General features: G+C 33.5%; 1 protein-coding gene and 1 pseudogene across 3 annotated transcripts in view; both read left to right on the top strand.

Annotated features, from left to right (window-relative positions):
- Positions 1 to 24,860, top strand: part of LOC145293897 (NEDD8-activating enzyme E1 catalytic subunit-like) — a 195,708-nt gene that overhangs the window by 73,914 nt on the left and 96,934 nt on the right. For all 3 annotated transcript variants that reach the window (XM_080140674.1, XM_080140673.1, XM_080140672.1), the window contains exon 2: positions 16,144 to 16,240. In XM_080140674.1, coding sequence (XP_079996800.1) covers positions 16,145 to 16,240 — 96 coding nt within the window. In that variant the 5' untranslated portion in view covers position 16,144. The remainder of the gene's footprint in view (positions 1 to 16,143; positions 16,241 to 24,860) is intronic.
- Positions 12,420 to 12,538, top strand: LOC145294280 (5S ribosomal RNA; annotated as a pseudogene).

Below are 24,860 nucleotides of genomic sequence, written 5' to 3'. Positions count from 1 at the left end.
ATACTTAACATAATTAAATCCTTCTTAGATAAGAGAAAAATCCAGGTTGTCGTCTATGGTCGTACATCTAAACAATATGATATAAATGCGAGGGTGCCCCAGGGTTCTATCCTTGGACCTCTATTGTTCCTGATATTCATAAATTACCTCCCCGACAAAATTGCCTCTGAGATGGGTATATATGCTGATGACACTACACTCTATAGCAGGCACGACAGGAAGACGAATGAACACATTTCTCAAGAAATGGCACAAACACTAGAGGAAGACCTCCAATCTGTGGTGGAATGGGGACAAAAGTGGTTGGTCGCGTTCAATGCTGCCAAGACTAAACTAGTTTCATTCAATAATTACAAGAAACCCTCTCTACCACCTATAGCAATGGCCAACGACTCTTTATCTGAAAGTACATCTTTCAAACTCCTTGGCCTAACGTTCACAGGAAACATGAGTTGGAACAATTACATTGAAGGCATTGCCACGGCCGCTGCAAGAAAGGTGGGCTCTCTCTACCGTGCCAGAAAACTACTAACGCCCGAAAGTATCCTGTGCCTCTATAAGGCCACCATTCACCCATGTATGGAGTATTGCTGTCACATCTGGGCTGGTGCATCTGCTACTAGTCTCTCGCTCCTTGACAAGGTTCCAAAGACTCGCAAACTTGATAGGCCCTGAACTGGCATCTAAGCTTCAGCCTCTGTCCCATCGACGAAATGTTGCATCCCTCTGCCTTTTCTACAAGTATTTTAGTGGTGAATGCTCTGATGAACTGCAATCACTTGTGCCCCCACGATGTGAGCACCCTCGACAAACCCGACAGGCTGCTAAATCCCACCCCCACACTGTAGAGATCCCTAGATGTAAAAGATCTTTTTACTCCAATAGTTTCTTCTCCAGAATTGCTAGACTCTGGAATTCCATTCCAGGTCCCTGCTTCCCCAACAGTACTGACGTAAGAAGTTCAAGAATAGTCGAAAATAAAAGACTGATGCATAATCTAGTTTATCATAAGAAAAACTGTCAAACAAATATAAAACAGACATTTGTTATAACTCCAACTATCGACTTAATCTGTCAAAATAGTTCTGAGTCTTATTTTTCTCCTCCTTGGTGATGAAATATGTTCTACCATTCACTGAAATACTTGGGGTCTGCACTCTCATAACGACCTTGCTTAGTGGAATATAGCCTCTATCCCTATTAGTTGGCCTGTGGAATTGATGTGATGGTCCATGTGGATGCAGGAATTTGCAAGTAAGATCTTTCTCTTCCCTGTTGACACTCTCAATCAATGCTAACCACCAATACCCATCAAAAATGCAAGTAATGTAGTCATTGCATTTGAGCAACTCCAGAGTTTCATCTAGCGGCGTAGGCATGTCCAGGAAAGAATGGTCGATAAAGATCGTTGTGTCAGCACTCAGTTGCTTGCCCTGAATAGTAAACTGAGAAGTTGGTTTGAAATAGTGACAGCTCCTTGTACCAGGCACAGTATCTCCCAGTTTATATCTCATTTGAAGTTTCTCTCGAACTGAAACCATGTCTTCTTTGTCGATCTTTAGAAACATGATACCAGTGATCGATGATCTGCAAAAGTCTGCAACAGCATGAAAAGTGAGTATTTGGTCTTTTATTGGCCTTTGCAAGCTGGCACGGAGAACTTTGCGTTTGACAGCCCCACCAATTCCATCACAGGGTGATTTGCCATGGCTAGTTGCAAAAAATGCCCAAGTTGCATCAATTCCAAAATCTGATGAGTGATGGCAAAGGTTAATAAATGCTTTGAAGTTTTTATATTGGGCAGCACAGCCATCGCTGAAGTACTCTACACTCTTGATCCAGGGAAATTTCTCTTTGATGTACAACATCACCATTCTTTGCAGTTCATGCACAAAACAGGTGTCATGCTCAAGGTCATCTGAAATGATGCATAATGAGATCTGTTGAAGTTTACCATTGTTATCTTTGTAATAAATTACCACTGGATGTATGGTACACTGGTCTTTGTTCCAGTGATATCCCTGGATCTCATCTTGCACCACGTAGTGATAATTTTCCGCAAAGTCCAAGAGAAGTATACATTCGGTCTCAGTTATTTCTTCTCTTCTCTTTTTTAGATACTGCGCTTGGCTCTTTGCTGTGAAGGAATGGGTCGTTAGATTATCAACATTGTATACCAATATCTCTATGAAGTAATCTACATCAGCCATCTGTGTCCGTAGCATTGTCCTATCCACACTCTCCCACTGACTATATGACATCTCACTGTCAATTTCCAATTCAGTAAATTTATCTCTGATATACTTCTCTAGAGCAGGGAAACCTGGGCATTTAGGACAACGGTGGACCATACATTCAAGACTATTGGTGTCGCAAACTACCAAGGCCATCAAATCTTTGTAAGTGATATTAAAATTGGGATTTTCAGTTGGTACATTAGCAGCACTCTCATCTCTGGATTCTTCAGCTTTCCTTCTGAGCTGAGTCTTGACAGTTGAAACAAAGCAGTCAACAAGCAATTTGGTATTTTGATGGTGGGTGCAAACACAAACTGAATGAGAACCTGATGTCAAGACGGTGACGCACCATTTTGGACGGAGCTTACAGAACTTTGAAAGACCTATTTTGTGTTCAGGATAGCTTTCTTTGTAAGCTACATAAAGCTCCTTAAGATTGCATAATAGGAGCCGTTTCTGGACATGAACTTTATTACCAATGCTCACAAAATTAGGCTAATAATTTAGATCATTTCATTTAGATCAGGTCACTTTTATTATTTTGGAATTTCTTAAGAATTTTATAGGGGTTACTCTCAAGGACATCCCTGAAAAAAATTATTTTGTAAATTTATGATTTTTTGACACTATATGATAGGTTAAAAATATTCAGGAAGCTGGAAGATCTGAGCAAAAAATCGCATTTTCAGAAAGATATAGACGAAAGTTTTAAAAGTTGGATCAAAATACTGTGGTATTTTGAGGGTTAAAATGTTTCTGAAGAAGTTTTCTAATAAAAATTGTTGGATTGAGATAGTACTAAAAGTTTAAGATTTTTACCATCCTATTACTAGTTTCTTATTAAAAAAATAGCATACTTTTATCATAACTTGGTGTTTTCAACCCTTATCAATTAATTTTGAAGACTGTAGGCCTGTGAAATTGTTGAAATTGTTATCAGAACTTTTTAGTATCTGGCTTACTTGCAAATTTATTCCAAAATTAAGGTATGATGTCAGTTTAGCAAATGTCTAAATTAATTATTACATCTAATAGGGAAGGGAATATTTTTCATTATCATCGAAAATAGACCTGACTTTCAACAGAAACTGTGAGTGAACGGAACAAGAACTTTTTAACATTTTTGGTCCAGCGGTAATTTATTGTGTCTAGAAAAAATATATGAAAAAAAAAATGCATTACCATATCAGCCACACCCTTTTTTATTGGATTTTGGGGCATGTGGGTAAAAAATCCAAAAACCCTTAATATCTCTATAAGGATTCACTTTTTAGCAAATCTGATGCCAGTTTTGGATTCCTTGGGTCAAAATACTTACCTGTGCAAATTTTCAGAGCCATAGGATCTTTCAATCAGAAAATATTCAAAGAAATGACATCACAAAATTTATCCCGGGCGCCACATTATGCAGCAAAAACGAAAACAAAAAATGCTCTAAATCGGAAACCGCTTGGAATTAGATGCTCAAATTTTCAGGATTTCTTAGTTTCTATATTGTCTATCTGCACAGCAAATTACAGCCAAATCTGAGGGTATGGGTATTTTTTGTCCATTTTGACTGTGAAGTAGGGGTCCATATCCTTTTATATGATGTAATTTGACATTATATTATGAAAATGGGCTATAATGGGTCGATCCAAGTCTTTTTTCAGCTCTAGATATTGATCATAACTTAAGATTAGATTGTTGCCAAATTCACCAAAAAATCCTTAAATTTTTATAAAAATGCCAATTTTGAGGCTTTAGTGTCTGGAAATGTCAAATATGCCGAAAGGTTTTATTTGATTTTTGTAATTTCCAACCCATTGTCACTTTAAAAATCCAAAGGAGAAGTCTGGCAAAGCACCACAGTTATGTTTTTTTCTCAATAAAATATCGCCCCAAACAAGCTCTAAAAAAGTGCTGCGGCACCACCTAAAATGGTAAAAATAAGGTACTTCCTCTCATTTGCCATCTTTCTAACCATGATTTTTGGATTCCTTGCCCTCAAAACCTTATATGTGTGAATATTTAGCTCCAGAGCTTTATTTTTTGCAACAAAAATGCAAATTTTGTAAAACGCCGGGGGTCGAAAATTCTACGTCATGAGATAGCAATTTTTGATTTCCAGGCCGAAACCAACTGTGAAAAAAAATATGTTCCTGAAATCCAACTGGGCTGAAATTGCAGATTTCTCTTAGTTTTAACCCAAAGTTTGTATGGTGTAAATATGAAAAAAATCCAAGAGGGGGTGTGTCGGGGCTGGATGAATTGGGCTGGAATAACCCTCAAGTGTAACGTGAACCGACATCTTGCTGCCCAAATCCCTACATAGAAACCCAGTAGTTGTTGCCCTTGATAGTAAGCCCCTACACCAAAGTGGCAATTTGCCTTGTTTGGGGTGAAAATGTAAAAAAAAAAAAAAATATATATATATATAATGTGTTATCAAAAAGCTTATCTTCAACTAACCTTCCGATTTACCCTTATGTTGTTCCTACTTTTGTTTTTTACCATCCTATTCATTCATTCTAATTTCATATCTAAACGTTACTAAGCCAGGTTTTCTATATTTGCATTTTGTATAATTCTGGCCTGACTCTTCTGATAAGCACTTAGCTTCAAAATGCCATGGCCTAAAGAGTTTTTTGTTAATTTCCCACCTTACTATTCTTTATTCTTCTGATGATAAAGTTATAATTTTTATTCCTCAATAGTAAAATTATAATACAGAAGGTAGGACTGTTTTCTACAAAAATAGAATTGCACATTCTAAAACTGTTAAATTTACATTTGGAGATCTTCGGAATCTGATGGATGATGTCCTTTGCTTTTCCCTGCTGTCTCTTTCTCACAGATGTTGCAAGTCTATCTCTGCTCTATCATATTATTATGCAGGTGCTCTATGGCCCCTCCCTGTAAGATATTCATGACAAATAGTTGACTAGCTATAACCACTATCAGCAATTTCACCTACTCTCTATATGTACTTAAAGCTAACCGAAAATTCCATGAGCAGAGTTTTTTTCATTGAAACTGCTTATCTGTGGAACACAATACAGTGGAGTTACTTCCCAGCAGATTATTGTATAACCATTTTCAAGTCCAATGTAAACTAGTTCTTCTAAAATAAATTCTATTTGGTTTCCACCATCACTGATCATCAGTGTTGTCTCACTAACAATCATTAATCGTCATCCTTGAGTGGTCTCTAGTCCTTTATAAATGATGACTCTACAGTATTAAAGAAAATAAAAGAAAAGGTGTTCCCTAAAATAATACCTGACTTATCAAATCCTTTTCAATTATTCCTTGTAGATGTTTTAATTCATATTCTGCCATGGTTTATTTTACATAATATCGGTTAGATTTGGTGGTGGTTGTTGTATGGCTTAATATAATTATTTGTCTCTGACATTTGCCCAATTTTCTTTATTTTCAGAATTTTATTTTCATTACTGTTTTTTTAGTCTTATTGGTATATTTTTCATTTATTCATTTGAAAAGATTTTCTTTTAAATGTTGCAATATTTAGATGTGTGTAAAAAAAAAAAAAAAAAAAAAAAAAAAAAAAAAAAAATCATGTTAAAAACGTTTTTTTTTTCGCAGAAAGTTAAATTAAGTTATATAAAAAAAAAATTTCCATTAGAAGTCAAAACTTAACTAGTCAAGTGTCAGGGTATAAAGTCATGAATAAGAAGTTCGAAATGAGACTTTGCGAAGAAGAAAGTTTTCTTCTTGGTTGGTGAACCAAGAGAAGTCTTTTTTTTTTTTTTTTTTTTTTTTTGCAGCTCTGTCATTGTGCCCCCCCCCTCTCCCCGAGAGCAGGTGATGGGAATGTGTAACCTTACAGCGTTGTAAAAGAATAAAGCCTTAAAGTGCACGCCAATGTTAAGCAAAATGTTGTTGGTGTTTACTTTTTAATTGTTATCCATTATTGCAGTTACTAGGGCAGAGAGGAAGACTGATGTTGATATTATCACTAACAGAAAAAAAAAAAAAAAAAAAAAGCAAACAACTTTTTGTGTCAAATAGATAAGTGTTCATTGCTGTATCATTTCAATGAGATGCCTTCAATAAGGTTCAAGACTTTTGCATAGGCACTTTATTGATAGTACACACATGGAACTCTAGTCCTCTTTGAAGTAATCTCCTCCGGCTGCAATGCACTTGTACCGTTCCAACAGCTTCTGGAAGACCCCATGGAAGTCCTCTTGTGTCGATTGTCTCATAATGACAGCCTCTGTTTTCCTTGAGCTTAGGGAATAGCCAAAAGTCATAGGGAGCAAGGTCTGGACTATAGGGAGGATGAGGTATGCGCATTTTCAAATAGTCTGTGACAAGGATGGAATTGTGAACTGGTGCATTCACACAAATCTTCAGCATCTTCAGTTCCTGGCTGTGTACAGTTCTCACACTGACATCAAACTGTACTTATTGTCTCTATAGACCCACAAAGGTCCTTATTCATGAAATTCTTCATTTGGCCAATCAGCTCTGGTGTTCTCACTGCCTTACTTCTCTTACAACTCTCATCATCCTTCAGACTCCCTTCCTTCCTTGACTCTCATATGCCACTCGTAAATTGACGCTTGATTCATGCAAGATGGTTAAAAATCAATCTAAAGCATTCGATATATTTCTGACATTTTTACTAATTAAAAATAAGTGTTTTCTTAACCAATTATATTCATAGAAAGGATTTTTTTTTATATTATTGTTTTGGGGATTTTACTAAATATGTAAGACTAAAAATTATGTACGATCAATGTACGGCTAATTACCACTGCTGCTGATTAAAGCAACTTCGACGCAGCGTAAAGCATCGTCGAACAATCTTGTAATAAACAATAAAATGAATTTACTCGGGAGTTTCGAGAGGTTATTTTTTGGCAAATATCTTAAGTCCATATCTAAAAAGATATTTACTAAAGAAAACTCCCGATTTTTATTAAATATTTCCTCTTACACGAACGATCTACTAAGTCCGTCAGCACAAAAAATGTTATTAAAATAAACAAAAACACTTTAGTCACAGTCGCGCTTATTTTTGGCAAATTCTTAAAGACTGACTTTTTTCAACCCAGTGTGCTATTTTTATTTTTAATCTTTGTAAATAAATAAATAATATACAAGTTTATAAAATAAAAATAGAACGAATTCACAGTCGCAACTTTTAGTCAAGTTTTTTTTTTTTTTAAATTTTTTTTTTTTCAAATTAAATTTTACAAGTGATCTTTTTTAATTTTGTAACACAATAACAACGTAACACTAGAAAATCTTTGTAAATAGTAGAATCTGTCAAGTCTTCAGCCAAAATAAGTTTTTTATTTATTTATTAGGGGAATTTTTTTTTTTTTAATAAGAGTCCAAAAAGAAAAAAGTTCTCTTAAGTTAAAAGAAAAAAATTTATTACTTTTTGAATAATGCTATTTTTATAAGGCGTTTTTTTTGTTTTTCTTTTGTTTATAAAATTCGAGAGTTTATTTTTGACAAATATCTTTTGAGGTTTTGCTTAAATGAAACAATTTCGTATAATTTCAATATTTAAATATTGCCAAACATCAATAATAATAATAATAATAATAGAATAGTTATTTACTGGAAGAGGACAGTTAGATATAAGGTCTGTTTTAGATGTGAGAAAAATCCAGTTCTCCCAAGAGTGGCACACTGGATTGGGAAAATGTTTGTCTTTAATAATTTTATATATATATATATATATATATATATAGTTGTATTTTTATTTATTTATTTTGTTTGGTATATTTTTTTTACATTAGGTCCACCTTCACAATTTTCTTTAAAATGACAACTTTTATAGGTTTTCGACTATGCTGAATAAGAAAATCTCATCTAAATTTTGCAGAGACAAGCACTTTTCCAGATATAAAGACCTGTATTATGCACTACTACTTTGGGACCGACACTGCCACTTAGCGGAAACAAATCCACTTTCTTTTTTTTTTTTTTCACAACCGAGAAATTAGTAATATGCATGTGTGTAAAATGAAACGATTACTACTTTTTCACTTCCTTGAGTTATGTTAAGAACAGCTTTTGGAATAAATGTCTCCAACCTTCCTATTTTAAGAACGGCTTTTGGAATAAATATCCATTTGGGGGGATATTTGCCCTAAATTTAACTGTGATATTCATTGTTAGCATACCTGAAAACCTATAAATTTGACATTTCTAATGTGAACAGTGAATTGGCATGGACATACAAACATGGCGGCCAGTGAATTACAGGGGATAATACGAGTCTTTATATCTCAAAAACTACTTGTCTCTGCAAAATTTAAATGAGATTTTCTTATTCAGTATAGTCGTCATTTAAAGAAAATTGTGAAGGTGGACCTAATGTAAAAATTTACCCTTTTGCTTACCTTTTGGCTTAAGAAGGAATATTTTTTTTTAATTTTATTTTTTTGTAAATATCTTTAGGTATGAAAAAAAAATATATTTGCCAAAAATAACCTCTACCGAAACTTGAATTTTATTATTAAAATAATACAAGATTTTTTTGTGCTGACGAATTGAGTAAATCACTAGGTGTATCAGAATTTTGGAATTTTTGACACCCCTAACACAAGACTGCGAATAAAATATAAAAAAACTTGTAATTTCTCATTTTAAAGTGGGTTGTTTATTTTCTTTATGGAATATACTTCCAAAATAAACTATTAAAGTTGTTTAAAAAATAATAGAAATATTATTTTTTATCTTTTAAAAACAGTGTTTACAAAGTGCCGGCATGCCTTCATGCAGCCATTTTTTTATGTAATGAAATCAATTGAATTTTACGAGTTAAATATGTTTCAATTTTTAAACTTTAAAAATCTATCGATTTTTCTATTGGTTCAATTTTTACGATATTTTCAGGGTCAATGTGAAATTTTATGCTTTTACCAATAAACCAAATATAATATTTTAGACAAACGTTTTTTTTTTTTTTTAAATTCACCCCCCCCCCATTTTGAAATGTCTTAAAATTTAAATGATTTACGTACCAAAGTTTTATATATCACAAATTGAAAATAAAAGATCAATAAATAAAATATTTTAATTTAAAACAACAAAAAAGTGTTTTTTGGAAATTTACCTGTCCAAAGTGTAAAACTTCTTTTGTTTTTTAAAAACCACGTTTTTTTTTTTAAGTGGGAGCTTATGTTAAGTAAATATTGTCAAGTAAGTATTGGATGCTGACGACAATTTTTTCTATTTCACTCAATGTTTTCTTTCTTTTTTTTTTTTTTTTTTTTTTTTTTTTTAGATATTTAAAAAAAATTCACTTGATAAAGAATTAAAATATATTAAATCAAAAATTTATGTATTTCTTTGAGAAAAGAAAAAAAAATTCGTTGACTTTTTTTTTTTTAAGGCAAAAACTTATAAGTAAAATTTAACTATTTTTGAACTATGAGGATACATATTTCTTCACGCACAAGGCTAGACAACTAACGTGAACGTGTGGTTTTTACTTTTGTCCATCCGTAGTTTAAAACAAGAACAAACACTACTTCCGACGTTTTGATAACATAAAAATGCTTACATAATGGCGTTTTTTTTCAAATAGTCGTTTAAAAAAATTCTTTTATTTAAAAAATAAATGGAATTTTAAAATATAAATATGGATAAATTCTTAATGAAGAATGGAAGTACACATTAAATAGTATTTTTTATAGGCAAGTGATTTTTTTGGAATTTATATATTTTTTATAATCGAAATTTCGTTGATTTTCAAATCTTTTTTAAAGTGAACCGATTTAAACAAACAAATATTGTATAATTTGCTATTAAACCTGTTATCTTAAAAATTTGGTTTTTGCTCCTTTTAATTGAAAAAAAATTAGGGTTTGGATTACATTTTTCAACTAGTTATAAGCTTGGAAAGATAGGAGGTCGAATTATTCAATTTTTTTCACGCATTTTTAATGTCGGTTTCTGACACTGCTAGTAAATCACCTGTGACGAAGTTGCTTTGACTAATTAAACCCATAACGCCTGAGACAATTATTATTTTTTTTAATACAGTGTGTCAAATAATTGTTTCAGGTTTTAATTAGACGTACATAAAATCGTGTTTAATTTTTAGTCATGCAAAATTAGTAAAACCAAGGCACGACTAATCTTTAGTCAAGTTTATTTTTTTTAATTTTTTTTTTTACAAAGATTTTTAACAAAAAATGGAAAAAGGGGCACACAGAATTGGAAAAAAATATTGTAATTGTATTTTTTTATGTATCTAAAATTTGTCAAAAATAACCTTGATTGAAATTTGTGAGTAAATTCATTTTGTTGTTTAATTTAATAATACTATAAGTTTTATGATATTTTGTGCTTACAAACCCAGTAGCTCGTTCGTGTAAATTCTCTCTTAAGCCAAAAAGTAAGCAAAACGGTAAATCAGCAGCAGGATCAAATAATCATACATTATTTTGTTGTACAATTTTAGTAAACCCCCTTATGTACAATCAAAATCCGGCACAACTAAATGTCCGATTCGGCTTCTGCTGATTCAAGCAACGTTACACATTGTTCTATATAACAAATAGTAGGAGCAGTCAATGGTATATTGATCGGGAATAATTTTGGTTGTATATATTTAGTAAAACTGCATTCTTTGAATTAATGAAATATTGTGGGGAAAGAAAAAGTTGTGTGGGAAATTATATCCATTATCAGGTTAGTGTTGTATTAATGTTAAGTGATTCAATTGTGCCTCCTCTCCAAAAAAAAAAAAAAAAAATACAAAAAAAAATACTCATTTCAATTAACAATTTTTTAAATTTTATTTTTTTAAGCCTATTTTTTAAGTCTATTTTTTTTTTTTTTAAGGTGTGCACAAAGGTTCCAAGTATTTTAATTTAAAAACTGAATAAACACGAGAAAATGTTTATCAATTTAAAATAATGAAGGGAATAAACAAATATGCTGAACACTTGTATTGATCTTGGTTTGAAATAAACTGAATTTTCAGAACTACAGGGCGCCTAATTGGCATAATGGATACTCTCACAGATGATGGAATTAGTTCTGCTTATCAGATCTAATGTGTTCAAATACATATTAATATACTTGGAATAAATATACACCCAGATTTTTCTATCAGCTATGAATAAAACAGCAACTTGTGTTCGATGTATTCTATCAAATAAATCCTTGATAAAAATATTGTTTTGGCAATAAATAACCCAAAAGTGTTGATATGCCATTAAGCAGAGAAAAACAATCAAGCCAATGTGTTACAAACTCCTGATTTTGTAGATTCTTCTACTTCATTTTTCTCCTCCATGAAATGTAAAGAGCATCGGAGTCTGAAAAAGAAGTTTTAGAAGTTTGAGTCAAACTCATAAGAATGCGAAGCGTTAGGGTTGGATGTTTTAGTCTCTGAAGAATCAAAAGTCTGAATAATCATCACTTCAGACTCAAGGGTTGGAGGAAAGCTATTTCTACCATTACCAACCAGCAGAGCATTACCGCTGTTGACTGAAGGTTGGAGAGGTGCATTATTTTATTGGTTTTAAGCATGGCTGGTTTTTCAACCTTTTCCATATGCGCAAGTTGATTATGGATAAATGAAAGCTGTAGTTAGAACTTGATATTTTTATTCAGAATTTTTACCTGTATGTACTTTGTGTGCTGTCCTCTTTGCCTATTCTTGTGGATGTTAATCTTTATGCCGAATTTTATTACAAATTTTAAAATGATATAGGCAATTCCTAAACTAATGAAAGGCTCCATAATGGAAACAGTGGCTAGAGAGTAATTTTTCCTGATTTTTTTTTTTTTTTTTTTTTTTTTTTTTTTTTTTTTTGTACTGGGGTGGCTTGTTTTTGTAGGAGAGTGAAAGAAATCTCTTTTTGGTTTGACTTGTTTAGGAGAATTGGAATGTGCTTTCTGACATATCTTATGTGACCAATGTCTGACTTTTCAATATTTTTAGTCTTTAATACTTATAAGTATTTGGCAGTCTGCAGCTATGTTTTGTAGCATTAAATTTGGTTCTTCTGACTTTAACACTCTACATCTAATGTCTACATCATTTACTGATACAAGTCCATGCCTGGAAAGAAATGATGAGAATGATACGATAAATGTTTAATGTGAGTTTTAAAATGGGTTTAGATCTCATAACTTCAAAGGAAGACTCAACCTCAACAGTACTGGAGTTCTGTTCTTGTGTTGAACACTATATGTATATATGGCATAATCATGTTGACACACCGGTTCCCGTCAGATCACCAAAGTTAAGCAACATTGAGCCTGGTCATTACTAAAATGGGTAACCAATTTGGGAAGTCTAGGTGTTGTATGTAGGAGGAAGTTGACACTTCTCTGCAAAAAGTTGCAAGAACCTACCGTCGTCATCTCCCCTAACTGGATATACATGCGACTGGGGACCGCTTGTAAATTTCATACTACCATGAAACTTCCTTCGAAGGAGGAAGCCGGTTAAACCCTGAATAGGGTTGGTGCTGACTGCACACACACACACACACACACACACACACACACACACACTATATGTATGTATCCTTTTAAATCTGGAATCAAGATTGGTCATATTTCTATTGAAAAGTTTTGGAGGTGGTTTACATTTCCTGTTGACAATCTGTAGCTGGAAAGAATTTGTTCTTTAAATCTTTTCTTGCCATTATAAGGATTTCATTGAATTCATGATTTTACTGTTATGTTTATCATCGTATTTGGTTTAACGTCTGTTTTGCATGCTGACATGTATTGGACAGCTTTTAGAAATTGACTTCAAAACTAACCTGTCACTGGCCAGGTATTCATACTTGCCACTTCCATGTTTTTCTTGGCTGTCCTTTGCCAACTTGCCTTGCTACCTCAACTGTTCTACAACAATTCTCATTAATTCTTTTAATGTAACCATACCAATAAAGATTCCTGTTCTGCACACATTTACATTGGCTTAGATTAAATCTGAACACTCTTTAAAACTCGTGTTAAGTATTGTATTGTTCTAAAACAAAAAAAAAAAAAAAAACCCACACGTTCTCAACGCTGGTGATACTTTGGGCCAACTCCTTGATTGTATAACCCTAAAACTCAATTACAAGTCCTAGGGGTCCTGGATATGACCTTAAACTATATCCGATGGTGAGGTCCCAGCTTGCGGGCTCTGGGGAGTGTGGAGCCACCCTTTAATTGCCATTGCTCCCAGGTCCACTCTGACCCGGAGTGGTAGTACCTGTTAGGGTCCCAACTATGGGTTAAATAGAAATTGACTTGCAAAAAACAAATATATTCTATTAAAAAATTTTTTCTTCAAAATCACCGGATTCGCCATTAAATAACCTGAAATGGGTTGATATGCCGTAAAACAAAAACAACCAACCAACCAACCAAGTCCTAGGACGAAGAAATGACAATAGTTTGAATAACTTGAATGCTACCCCTCCTCCAGCTGGCCAGGAAATGTATAATTTTACTGTCATGTCCTACTGCATTTAAATACTGGTAACACTCTTGTATCAAATATTTTTGACTGGCCAATGAGGGTTGAAGATATGCATTGCATGGAGAGAAATTATACAATTGATGTGTAATGTAAGTCTTAGACAGACTTGGATCTGATAACCTCAAAGAAGATTAAATCTACACAGTATAGGGAAATGTGTGTGGAATAAGTGATTAGGTTAGATAAATAAACAATTAGAGTAGTATGATTTAGCAGGGAACAACCAAAGAAAACATGAGAGAAAGTAATAAATATAAATTTGAGATAAAAAAAAACTAGCCAGAGATAGTTTACTTTGGAAATAAATTTCTAAAATTTGTCTAACGCATGCCAAACAGGTGTTAAACTGAATATGATGATTCTAATTGGTTAATTGAGCTTATTAACAAACTAAGGGCAGATAACTGATACAATCAGATTTCTTGTTAAATTGATAATTAGATCCTAATGACTCCCTGATAGAATCAGAAAGATTTGAATGGTGTCATAAAATCTTCTGAAAAATGTAACTGCTATTTAAAACTAATTTGAACTTAAAAAAATTTTTTTTTTTAATTCAATTTTCACCCCAAACAAGGCACAGTGCCACTTTGAAGTAGGGGACTACTATCAGGGACATAATTTGCGGGGGCATTATGAAGAGAAATGAGTAGAAAGATGTTTGTTTACATTACACTTGAACTTCTGCATATCAATACAGTTGGGAAAGCAGAATCCTGGAAGGGAGTTCCAAAGACTTGCAGTTCTGGGGAAGAAACTATTGGAGTAAAAGGCTTTCTTGCACCTAGGGATCTCTACTGTAAAGGGGTCGGATTTAGTTGCTTGTCGGGGGTAGTTATGTCGAGGAGGTAGAAATGTTTGCAGTTCGTCAGAGCATTCACCATTAAAGTATTTGTAGAACAGGCAGAGGGATGCAACATCTCGTTGATGGGACAGAGGTTGAAGCCTAGATAACAGTTCAGGACCTATCAGGTTGGCGACTCTCTTTTGAACCCTGTCCAGGAATGAGACAAGCAGCAGATGCACCAGCCCAAATGTGACAACAGTACTCCATACATGGGAGAATGGTGGCCTTATAGAGGTACAGGATACTTTCGGGCGTAAGTAATTTTCTAGCACAGTAGAGAGGGCCCACCTTCTTTGTAGCAGCCTTGGCAATACTCTCAATGTATCTATTCCAGTTCATATTCCCTGTAAACGTTAGGCCGAGGAGTTTAAAAGTACTTGTGTTCTTGGCCATTGTTATTGGTGGTAGAGAGGGTTTCTTGTAGTTCTTAAATGGAACAAACTTAGTCTTAGCAGCATTGAATGTGACCATCCATTTTTGTCCTCATTCCACTACAGATTGGAGGTCCTCTAGTGTTTCTGCCATTTCCTTAGATATACATTTGTTTTCCCCTCATATCTGTTAGAGAGTGGTGTCATCGGCAAATATACCCATCTCTGAAACTCTTATCAGGGAAGTCATTTATGAATATCAGGAATAATAAAGGCCCAAGGATAGACCCCTGAGGTACTCCCGCGTTTATGTCATATTGTTTAGATGTACGATCATCGAAGACAACTTGGATTTTTCTCTTAAGAAGGATTTAATTACATTGTGTATTCTACCAGTGATACCACATGATCTAATTTTCCTAAGACCATCGTGCCATACCCTAAAAGCCTTAGATATATCAAGGGCTACCGCTCTACCTTCCCCTGTTTTGTTCAGTGAATGGTATATACGTTCAGAGACTACAGTTAAGATATCTGCTGTTGAACAGGCTTGCCTGAATCCATATTGTTTGTCGGTCAGGAATTTAGCGGCTGTTAGGTGTTGGACTAGGGCTTGATTAACTAAGGACTCAAATATTTTGGCGAAAAGCGGGAGGAGGCTAATGGGGCGATAATTTAGTCGGTCAGTTCTTTCACCAGAATTCTTGAAGACTGGTACCACAGGAGCGGTTTTCCTGCAACTGGGAAAACAAGATTCGTTAAGGCATTTATTGTAAAGTTTGGGGAGAACTGGAGCAACCTTGGCAGAGCATTTTTTTAATAGCACATCCGGGATGAGATCTGGTCCACATGCTTTTGAGGTGTCTAGGTTTTTTATGATACCATGTACCTGAGAAAGGGTGATTTTCAAATTGTCTAGTGTGGCGTCTGTCCGCAAAGGAAAGTCGGGGAGGGAGTGGTGTGCCGGGTCCAGTGTGGAGTTTGAGGCAAACCAACTGGCAAGCAGATTAGCCTTGTAAGTTGCCGTGCAAGCAACCTCATGATTGTTTGATAGTGGGGGAATCGTTGGCTGCCCGTTATTTTCTAACTTTTAACATATCAATTTCTATAATGACCAAAGAGATTAATAATTTTTTTTTTTATCTATAAGTAAATAAATACTGGTGATTATTAGTTCTGAGCATTATTATTTTATCATATTTTTCTTTTTCACTTCAGGATGGATTCTGAATGGAGTGACCGATGGAGCCATTTAAAGAAAATCTTGGAAAGAACGGGTCCTTTTACCCACTCTGATTTTGAACCAAGTCCAGAGGTACATTTCTTTCTCTTTTGTCTTTTTGAAGTCTCTTTGCTTTTTCTTTTTTTTCTTTTTTTTCTTTTTTTTCTTTTTTTTTAAGATGGGTGCATGTTTAGATTGGTTATATTTTAAACCAATGTATTTCAGGTGAAAAATTTGTTACATACTTACATGCCATGGTGAAATTAGTATGAATTCCAAAAATTACAAAATATGATTCAATATATGTGCTAGCTGTATTTTTAACAAAAAAATCATCCACAGTTACATTCTATTTAAAAAATGTTGAACCTTTAATTGAAGTCAAGGGAGATAAGTTTGTCATGCTGAATTGGTCGTACAAATCTTCCATATTAAACCCGACAATAAAACTCGATAGTTTGATAAATTCTATTTTTACTTGTACTGGATAATTTTTTTGGAATTTATACTAATTTTGACATGACACACAAGTATGTGATAATGTTTTCACCTGAAATGCATCAATTTAAAAGATCACCAATCTACACAAACACTAAGTTGTATATGGGTATTTATTAAGGTTGAAAGCAATACAGAAAACTGGTATGGTGAATATGAGGACAGACAAAAACAAACAATTGAAGACCATTATCTTGTTAAAAACAACAAAAAATCCGGGAAAATGGAAGAACTTTTGATATTTCAAGAGAAAATCTCCATTTTAAAAATATTTTATTTTTGCGATAACCTAAGAGTTATGGTAAAATTATTTTCATTCAGCACTCCAATCTGTTGCGATTTTCAGGAATTTAGTCACACCAATGAGTAAGTTGGAACCAATTTTGCACAAGAGCAGAATGATGGAATCATAAATCTGATATTGAATTTTTAAAAAATATAATTTCAATAATTATTACATTTTTTTTTTCTTCCATTCCAAATTTCAATGTTTGCAGCTTTGTTAAATCTTTTTTATCTATACTTTGTTCTATCTCTTGTTTGCATGCAATTTAAAGCAAAGCCTTTTTACCAAAGTCAGACAACTTTTTTTCAAGTAAAATTCTAGGTTCTTCTTTGTTATTGTAGTGAAATTCTAAAATTGAAATATTGAATTTCAAATGAATTCAGTATCTACTGAATTGTCATGTCACAGTAATGAACATATCCAAATATTATGAAAAACGATAGGTAGTAAATTAATCGGTAATGTAGGTGGTTTTCGATGACAATTGGCAAAAATTGAGTTTAGCAAAAAAAAAGAAACTGTAGACCTTAAATCATAACAAAAAATGGATTAATCTTTTCTGAAAACGGAAAATCTTTAACTAATTCAGCATTGGTTTCACTTGAAATTCAATATATCAATTTCCGAATTTTGCTGCAATGATGCCGAAGAACAAGATTTTAAGGAGATGTGGTGGTCTGTGTTTGTATCAATGTTTTCCTTTATTTACTTTTTATTTCATTATTTCATAATTTGGAATTTATAAAAAAACAAATTCTAATAACATTAAAAAAAGAGGCTTAGGGCTTGGAGAGGGAGTGCTTGAAAATCTTCATAGATTTCTGGGAAAACTTTTGTGCTTTTGAGGGGGGGGGGTTAAAGATTATAACTTTATTGAAATTTGTTTCAATTAATATCATTTACCCTAACCTTTTGCACTTTATCAATGCTAAATACATTGTTTGGCGGCATTCCAAAAATTTAATATTATAAAACGTAAACTATAGGAATAAAGAAAAGGTTAATATAGTGTTGTGGGTTGGACAAAAAAAGAACATAAAATTCTTTCTTTAATCCTGGACATTGCTGCATCTTGTTATATAATTTAAACACAACTTATGCCCTGTATTTTTTTTTTTTTTTTTTTTTTTTGTTTCAATTTTTTCAATTCTAAGAATGTAGAAAACATCCAAATTCAACCGCACACACATAAACAAACATGTATATATACACACACACACACACACACACATATATATATAGTAGACTTTTTAGCAGATTAAAAATAGGCACAAGGTATAGCCTATTGACTTAGAATGAGTGCTTTATGCCAAACTTCTAGAGTAAATTTGCTATTGTGGTAACTAATCCCTATTAATCTCTATAAGTATTGAACAGATACCATAATACTTAATTCACTGCACCTTATAACAAAGGTCCATACAAAATTTCAACCAGATTGGTCTAGTAGTTACTAAGAAAAAAAAACAAGAAAAATATATCTATCATTTTATATATATATATATATATATATATATATATATACACACACACACACACACACACACACACACACACACACATATATACTGGAATGTTCCACAAAGAAAAGACTGTTAAATGTAATCAATTTTGTACCATAAATAAGGCTTATATTTCTTTGGTATATTTCTGGACAAATACCTTCTCGTATTGTAACTGAATGACGACTAAAAAGAACCCTTCCATTCTGCCACTTCTGTCATGTGTTGACTTTTTCGTAGCAACTAATGGAGCTGCACTTCAAGCAAATGTGTTTCCTGCATTTTTCAAAGTTGTTCATAGGCTGCAAACCAAGAGCTGTTTTACTTTGTGCACAGCTTGTTGTCCTTCTGTAATTCTCTTTAACATATAATTTAACTTGTACTTTACAATGTTTCTCTTTCTTTTTGACAATGACAAGAAGCATTCTATCTCTTATATATATATATATATATATATATATATATATATATATAAATGATTATCAAAAATGGATAAAATCTGACGATATGAAATTAAAATGGAGGCATCGAGGCAGAGAGACCAAGAGGCTCGATGCTTCCATTTTAATTTCATATATAACTAGCAGGGAGATCCGACGTTGTATGGGATTGAATGATCAACGAATCTTTCATATTCCCATATTTTTGTCATCGAAATCTGAAATTGCCCATTTTTCAATCAGATCAATTCATTGCCTGTTCTAGTTGGGGACCTATCATAGTGCACCAGGAGGAAGCTTCACAGGCCTCTCTGCAGTAATTTGATCCACAATACATTGTAATCTGCATTGCACTGTAGAGAACCTACTGTTGATTTTATAAAATTCATTTTATATATAATGGCTTGAATTAAAGTTTAAAATGCAAAAACCAAGTAGCTTCAGTTGTGCTTTAAACAGAAACATTCATTTTGAACGCGATCTACTGTTGATTTTATGTTGGTCCTTTCAAATCCACTTGTGATGTTAGACTGTAAGGTGATAACTTTGGTCAAAATTGGATTATTTATTTGGATTATTCTGATTATCAATACTTATCAAAAACATTCTGGTACAAAACCTATTTAAGAACATTGCCAGGCACATATGGTACCTTTGTGTGGAATTTCATAAAAATTAACCCAGCTATTTTTGAGTCTATAAGGAAGAATGCACACACACAAAGTTCCTTTTATATATTAGTAGAAATAGAGATATTAAATGTCATACTTTTGAAAAATTTTTATGACGTTCAGAAGTACCAGACCTTCTTTTTCTATCTGACTATAATTCCTTCCCACTAGTAGTAAGCCCCTTGAAGCATAGACAATCAGTTTAGTTAAAATCTGTAAAACCATATTTATTTGCAGCTGATGCTACAATTCTTTTTCGGATCATAATGTGCCAAAAACACTTTTTTTATATGGATTTAGTCAAGCCCATTCCACGGCAGACATCCTAACTGTAATCGCTGAGCGTATATACCATTCACTTGCCAAAGCAGGAGAGGGTAGAGTGGTAGCTCTAGATATATCTAAGGCTTTTGACAGGGTATGGCATGAAGGTCTTCCCAGGAAAATCAGATCATACGGTATCACTGGAAGAATACTTAACATAATTAAATCCTTCTTAGATAAGAGAAAAATCCAGGTTGTCCTCAATGGTCGTACATCTAAACAATATGATATAAATGCGGGAGTACCTCTGGGATCTATCCTTGGACCTCTATTGTTCCTAATATTCATAAATTACCTCCCTGACGAAATCTTCTGTGAGATGGGTATATATGCTGATGACACCACCCTCTATAACAGACAGGACAGGAAAACAGATGAACACATATCTAAAGAAATGGCAGAAACACTAGAGGACCTCCAATCTGTAGTGGAATGGGGACAAAAATGGATGGTCACATTCAATGCTGCCAAGACTAAACTTATTTCGTTCAATAACTACAAGAAACTTTCTTTACCACCAATAGCAGTGGCTAAAGACTCTTTATCTGAAAGTACATCTTTTAAACTCCTTGGCCTAATGTTCACAGGAAACGAGTTGGAAAAATTACATTGCCAGGACCGCTGTGAAAAAAGTAGGTTCTCTCTACTGTTAGAAAGCTACTAACGCCTGAAAGTATCCTGTATCTCTATAAGGCCACCATTCGCCCATGTATGGAGTATTGTTGTCATATTTGGGCTGGTGCATCTGCTACTAGTCTCTCACTCCTAGACAAGGTTCAAAAGAGTCGCCAACCTGATAGGTCCTGAACTGTCATCTAAGTTTCAGCCTCTGTCCCATTGACGAAATGTAGCATCCTCTGCCTGTTTTACAAATACTTTAATGGTGAATGCTCCGATGAACTGCAAGCACTTGTACCCCCTCAACATAAATACTCCCGACAAATCCGACAAGCAGCAAAACCCCACCCCTTCACAGTTGAGATCCCTAGATGTAAGAAAGCCTTCTACTCCAGTAGTTTCTTTCCCAGAACCGCTAGACTTTGGAATTCCCTTCCGGGTTCCTGCTTCCCCAACTGTACTGACATGCAGAAGTTCAAGTGTAACGTGAACCGACGTCTTGCTGCCCAACTCCCCACATAATACCCCTGTAGCTTATGTCCCCTACATCAAAGTTGCAATGTGTCTTGTTTGGGGTGAAACCGCAATAAATAAAAAAAAAAAATTTTTTTTAAATATAATTATCCACTGACACCTGTTTCGTCGTCTACGACTCATCAGAGTGGCTGAATCTAGCGAGATTCGAAATCGGGACCCCATGGTAAGAAGTGTAACCCCCTACCACTAGGCTATCTCGCATGACTGAATGTATTGCGTTTTTTTATGTAGATGTTTTTTTATGTAGATTTGTTTTTTTTGTTTTTTTTTTTTTTTTTTGCGATACTTTTTGAATGAATTCAATTATATATACGAAAGTGCATTTTTACCTAAATTCATTCAAAAAGTATTAAAAAAAGTATCGCAAAACAAATAACCTCTACATAAAAAAAATGCGATTCATTCATTCGTGTGAGATAGCCTAGTGGTAGTCGGTTACGCTTCCTACCATGGGGTCCTGATTTTGAATCTCGCTAGATTCAGCCACTCTGACTACTTGTAGATGACGAAACGCGTGTCAGTAGATAATTATATTTTAAAAAAATATCTTGAGGATACATTAAAATTTTTTAAAGTATTTATTCTTTATAATACAGTTCAAATTATTAAAATATTAAGCTCAATGAAAATGTTTCCATCTTCAGAGCACATAAACTGTTGATTTTATTTCCAATAATAAAAAATCAGTCTACAGTCAGAATATTTAATTTTATTTAATTTATTTTTTTTTTTTTAATATAGCCGAATATCTATTTTCCATACATGTTTCATTGTGCATACAGTTGATGATGCCATCATGCAATTCATCATGCACAAACAAATATTAAAGGCTGTCACACATAGATGGATGGAATAAAGGAGAAAAAAGATGCTGCAAAGAAGAACATGAATTATCAAAATTTAATCCCTATATATATATATATATATATATATATATATATATATATATAAAATGAACTCAGTTTTTCCCCTTATGATTTTGACCCTAATAGGATTAAAAATCAAGACATTTCATGCGAATGTAATATGCACAAACTGCAGCACAATATCTGAGGTGTGTTATAGGCATTTTACCTCCCCACTTCCTCGATAATCATAGATTTCTATATTTTTTCTGCTGGGAGTTAACTGCCACAATCAGTTAAAATCAATGGAAGTAGTAAAATCTTTTCTCTAATTAATTCCTCCTTCCCCCGCCACCACTTACAGTTTCCGGGATTGTTCACAAGGGACAGTTACAAAGGAACACAGGTTTGGTTTTTTTTTACTTCATAGTTACTTAAAAAAAAAACTGGAATGGAATTTTAACGTTCCTTTTCGTTCTATGCTTTCTACTGGGTGAAACGCACCATGGACGTAACCGAATCGAAGGGTTATTTATGCTATTTTTTTTTTTTTTTTTTTTTGCTGTATTTTTTTGTTTTTGTTTTTCCAAACCCGTTCATTTTTTTTCCCCCTTATTTTTGCGATTTATTTTTTAAAGAAATTTTACGTTTGTTCGCTGTTTTTTTTTTTGTTTGGTTTTTCCAATTTTTTTTTAAGAAGTTTAACATCGTTTTTTTTTCTCTTAATATTTAAACAGGTTTATTACTTCGCTTATTCTTTACTTTACTCCCCCCCTTACATACATACCTCCAAACACCTGGGCAACACCGGATACCCCGCTAGTAATATATATTATGCAGATATTTGTGTCATGTGTGCAATATATATATATATATATATATATATGTGGGAAAAATATACTTATTCAATTATATTTCTTTTAATCTATTAAGCTCTATGTAACTAGAAAGCATATACAAATAAAGGTCTATATTCCGAATTCAAGATGTTTCCCATCTTACCATTTATTTCTTTAAGCATGTTAAAATGTTCAATTCTTCACAGCACCTGTTTTGTAGCATAGAATCATTCATGTAATTATGTCAATTTTTAATTTAATTCAATTTAATTTATGCGCTACAAAACAGGTGCTGCCAAAAATTTGAGCATTTTAACATGCTTAAAGCTAAGGTGGACAACATCTTGAAATTTGGAATATAGACCTTTTGTCGTGTGTATGTATGTATGTATGTATGTATGTATATATACATATGCCATTTTTGGACAGATATGTATAGAGGCTGACATAGACAAGCAGATATTGGTACCCTTTATTTGGATTTGAAACTGATGGTATCAATATTGCTCTGATCTTCCTTTTTTACAAAATTTTAATCGAGCACTCTGCTGGGATTCTCTCCCACTAACATTATGTAAATGCGCGAGTGTGTGTGTGTGTGTGTGTATATATATATATATATATATATATATATATATATATATATGCGCATGTGTGTAATACAATGCATACCTTGCGTTTCATTTCTTGCTCTTTCTGGAAAAGTTCTGTCCAAGATAGTGTTACATAAGCTAGCAATCTTAGAACTGTTGCCCAAGTGTCAGTTTGAGTAATACTGTGGACATGGGGTGTTCACAGCATGAAAACTCTAGGAAAAATGTAAAGAGCAGCACTGGAACCTTCTTATTGATTGAGCAATCAACTGGGAGATGCTATGAAACATCCTGTTGAAATTGAGTTCATGGATGTTTGTTGCTATGATTCACTCGAGTCATGTAGGGATGATGGCATGTATCACCATTGGAATCTGGGAATCTGAACCCTTCAGATTATCTAGTGTTTTTCCAGGATACACTCTGGCTCCATTTTTTTTTTTATTTATTTTTTTTTTTTTATAAACATCTACTTTTTTTCTTGTGTGTGTGATCTTTCTGCTAATTAAACTGGACAGTGGTATTACTGTTGACTTTAGACTGGATGTAAACCTTTTTAACATTGTCTTAACGCATCATTGAGATAGGATCACATTATATTACCAGATGTACTCCAACTCATTTGCCAATTTTCATCTTCCATGACAAATCACTTGAATACTTGACAGTTTACTCCCTGCCATGTTTTCATTAATGGCCAACCAATAAACCAAATAAAGTCTTTAAAAATAAATGTGAAGACATTTATGTATAATGTCGTAAGGGTGGGTTGCCTAGCTACTTCAATTACTTGAAAGACCAAAATCCATTCTCAACAATCAGCCTGATAGGTACCAGGCCGAAAACTGACCCAGTACCCATTGAGCTGAGGTATGCCACCTGGGTAGTACCTAGGTCCACCCTTCTAGACCTTTCTATCTGGCTTTCAGGTGGAGTAAGTTCATAGCTTACCGCTTGAATTGTCCCTTTAGAGGCCCTTACTTGACATTCCTTACTTTTCAACCTTGCGTCACATCATGCTGTGGTGGAAGCAAAACTTATATTTGCATGCACATAAATTTATTGTTATTCTCACACATACATGTATAGTTCTACAGATATGTAAATTCATTCTTACATCTACATCAATTAATATATATATATACCTTTCACATAAACATTGAAAATACAAAATAATGAGATTTATGAGTCTACGGTTCAGATTTGTGGGTTCAAAACTTTCAGAGTCATTCTACATTCCAGTGCATATGTTATATTTGCAATTTATGGAAAATTCTAGTCTGTTAAGTAACTTTCCTCTATTATATATTATTTTTGCTGATTTATCGTAGAGGGACCTATGTTTCCAGTAGCGTCCATCCATGCGTCCATTAATCCAGACGATTGCCAGATAACCGTCCATTAGTTTTTCCTGAAATTTTGCTACAAATTGTATTTCATTAAATAGATGTGCACAGTAAAAAAAAATTTTTTTTTTTTTTTTTTTTTTCATGAAAATTCCCGTTGCGTCCCCAGGGGCTCAAGAGTTCAAAAATGCCACCAAATGGCCAAAAATTACGT

The sequence above is a fragment of the Euprymna scolopes genome, chromosome 15, assembly GCF_053919585.1.
Source record: "Euprymna scolopes isolate OS-2025 chromosome 15, ASM5391958v1, whole genome shotgun sequence".
NCBI classification, from domain to species: Eukaryota; Metazoa; Mollusca; class Cephalopoda; order Sepiida; family Sepiolidae; genus Euprymna; species Euprymna scolopes.
Note: the sequence above shows the minus strand (reverse complement) of the source record. Positions and strands in the feature narration are given on the sequence as shown.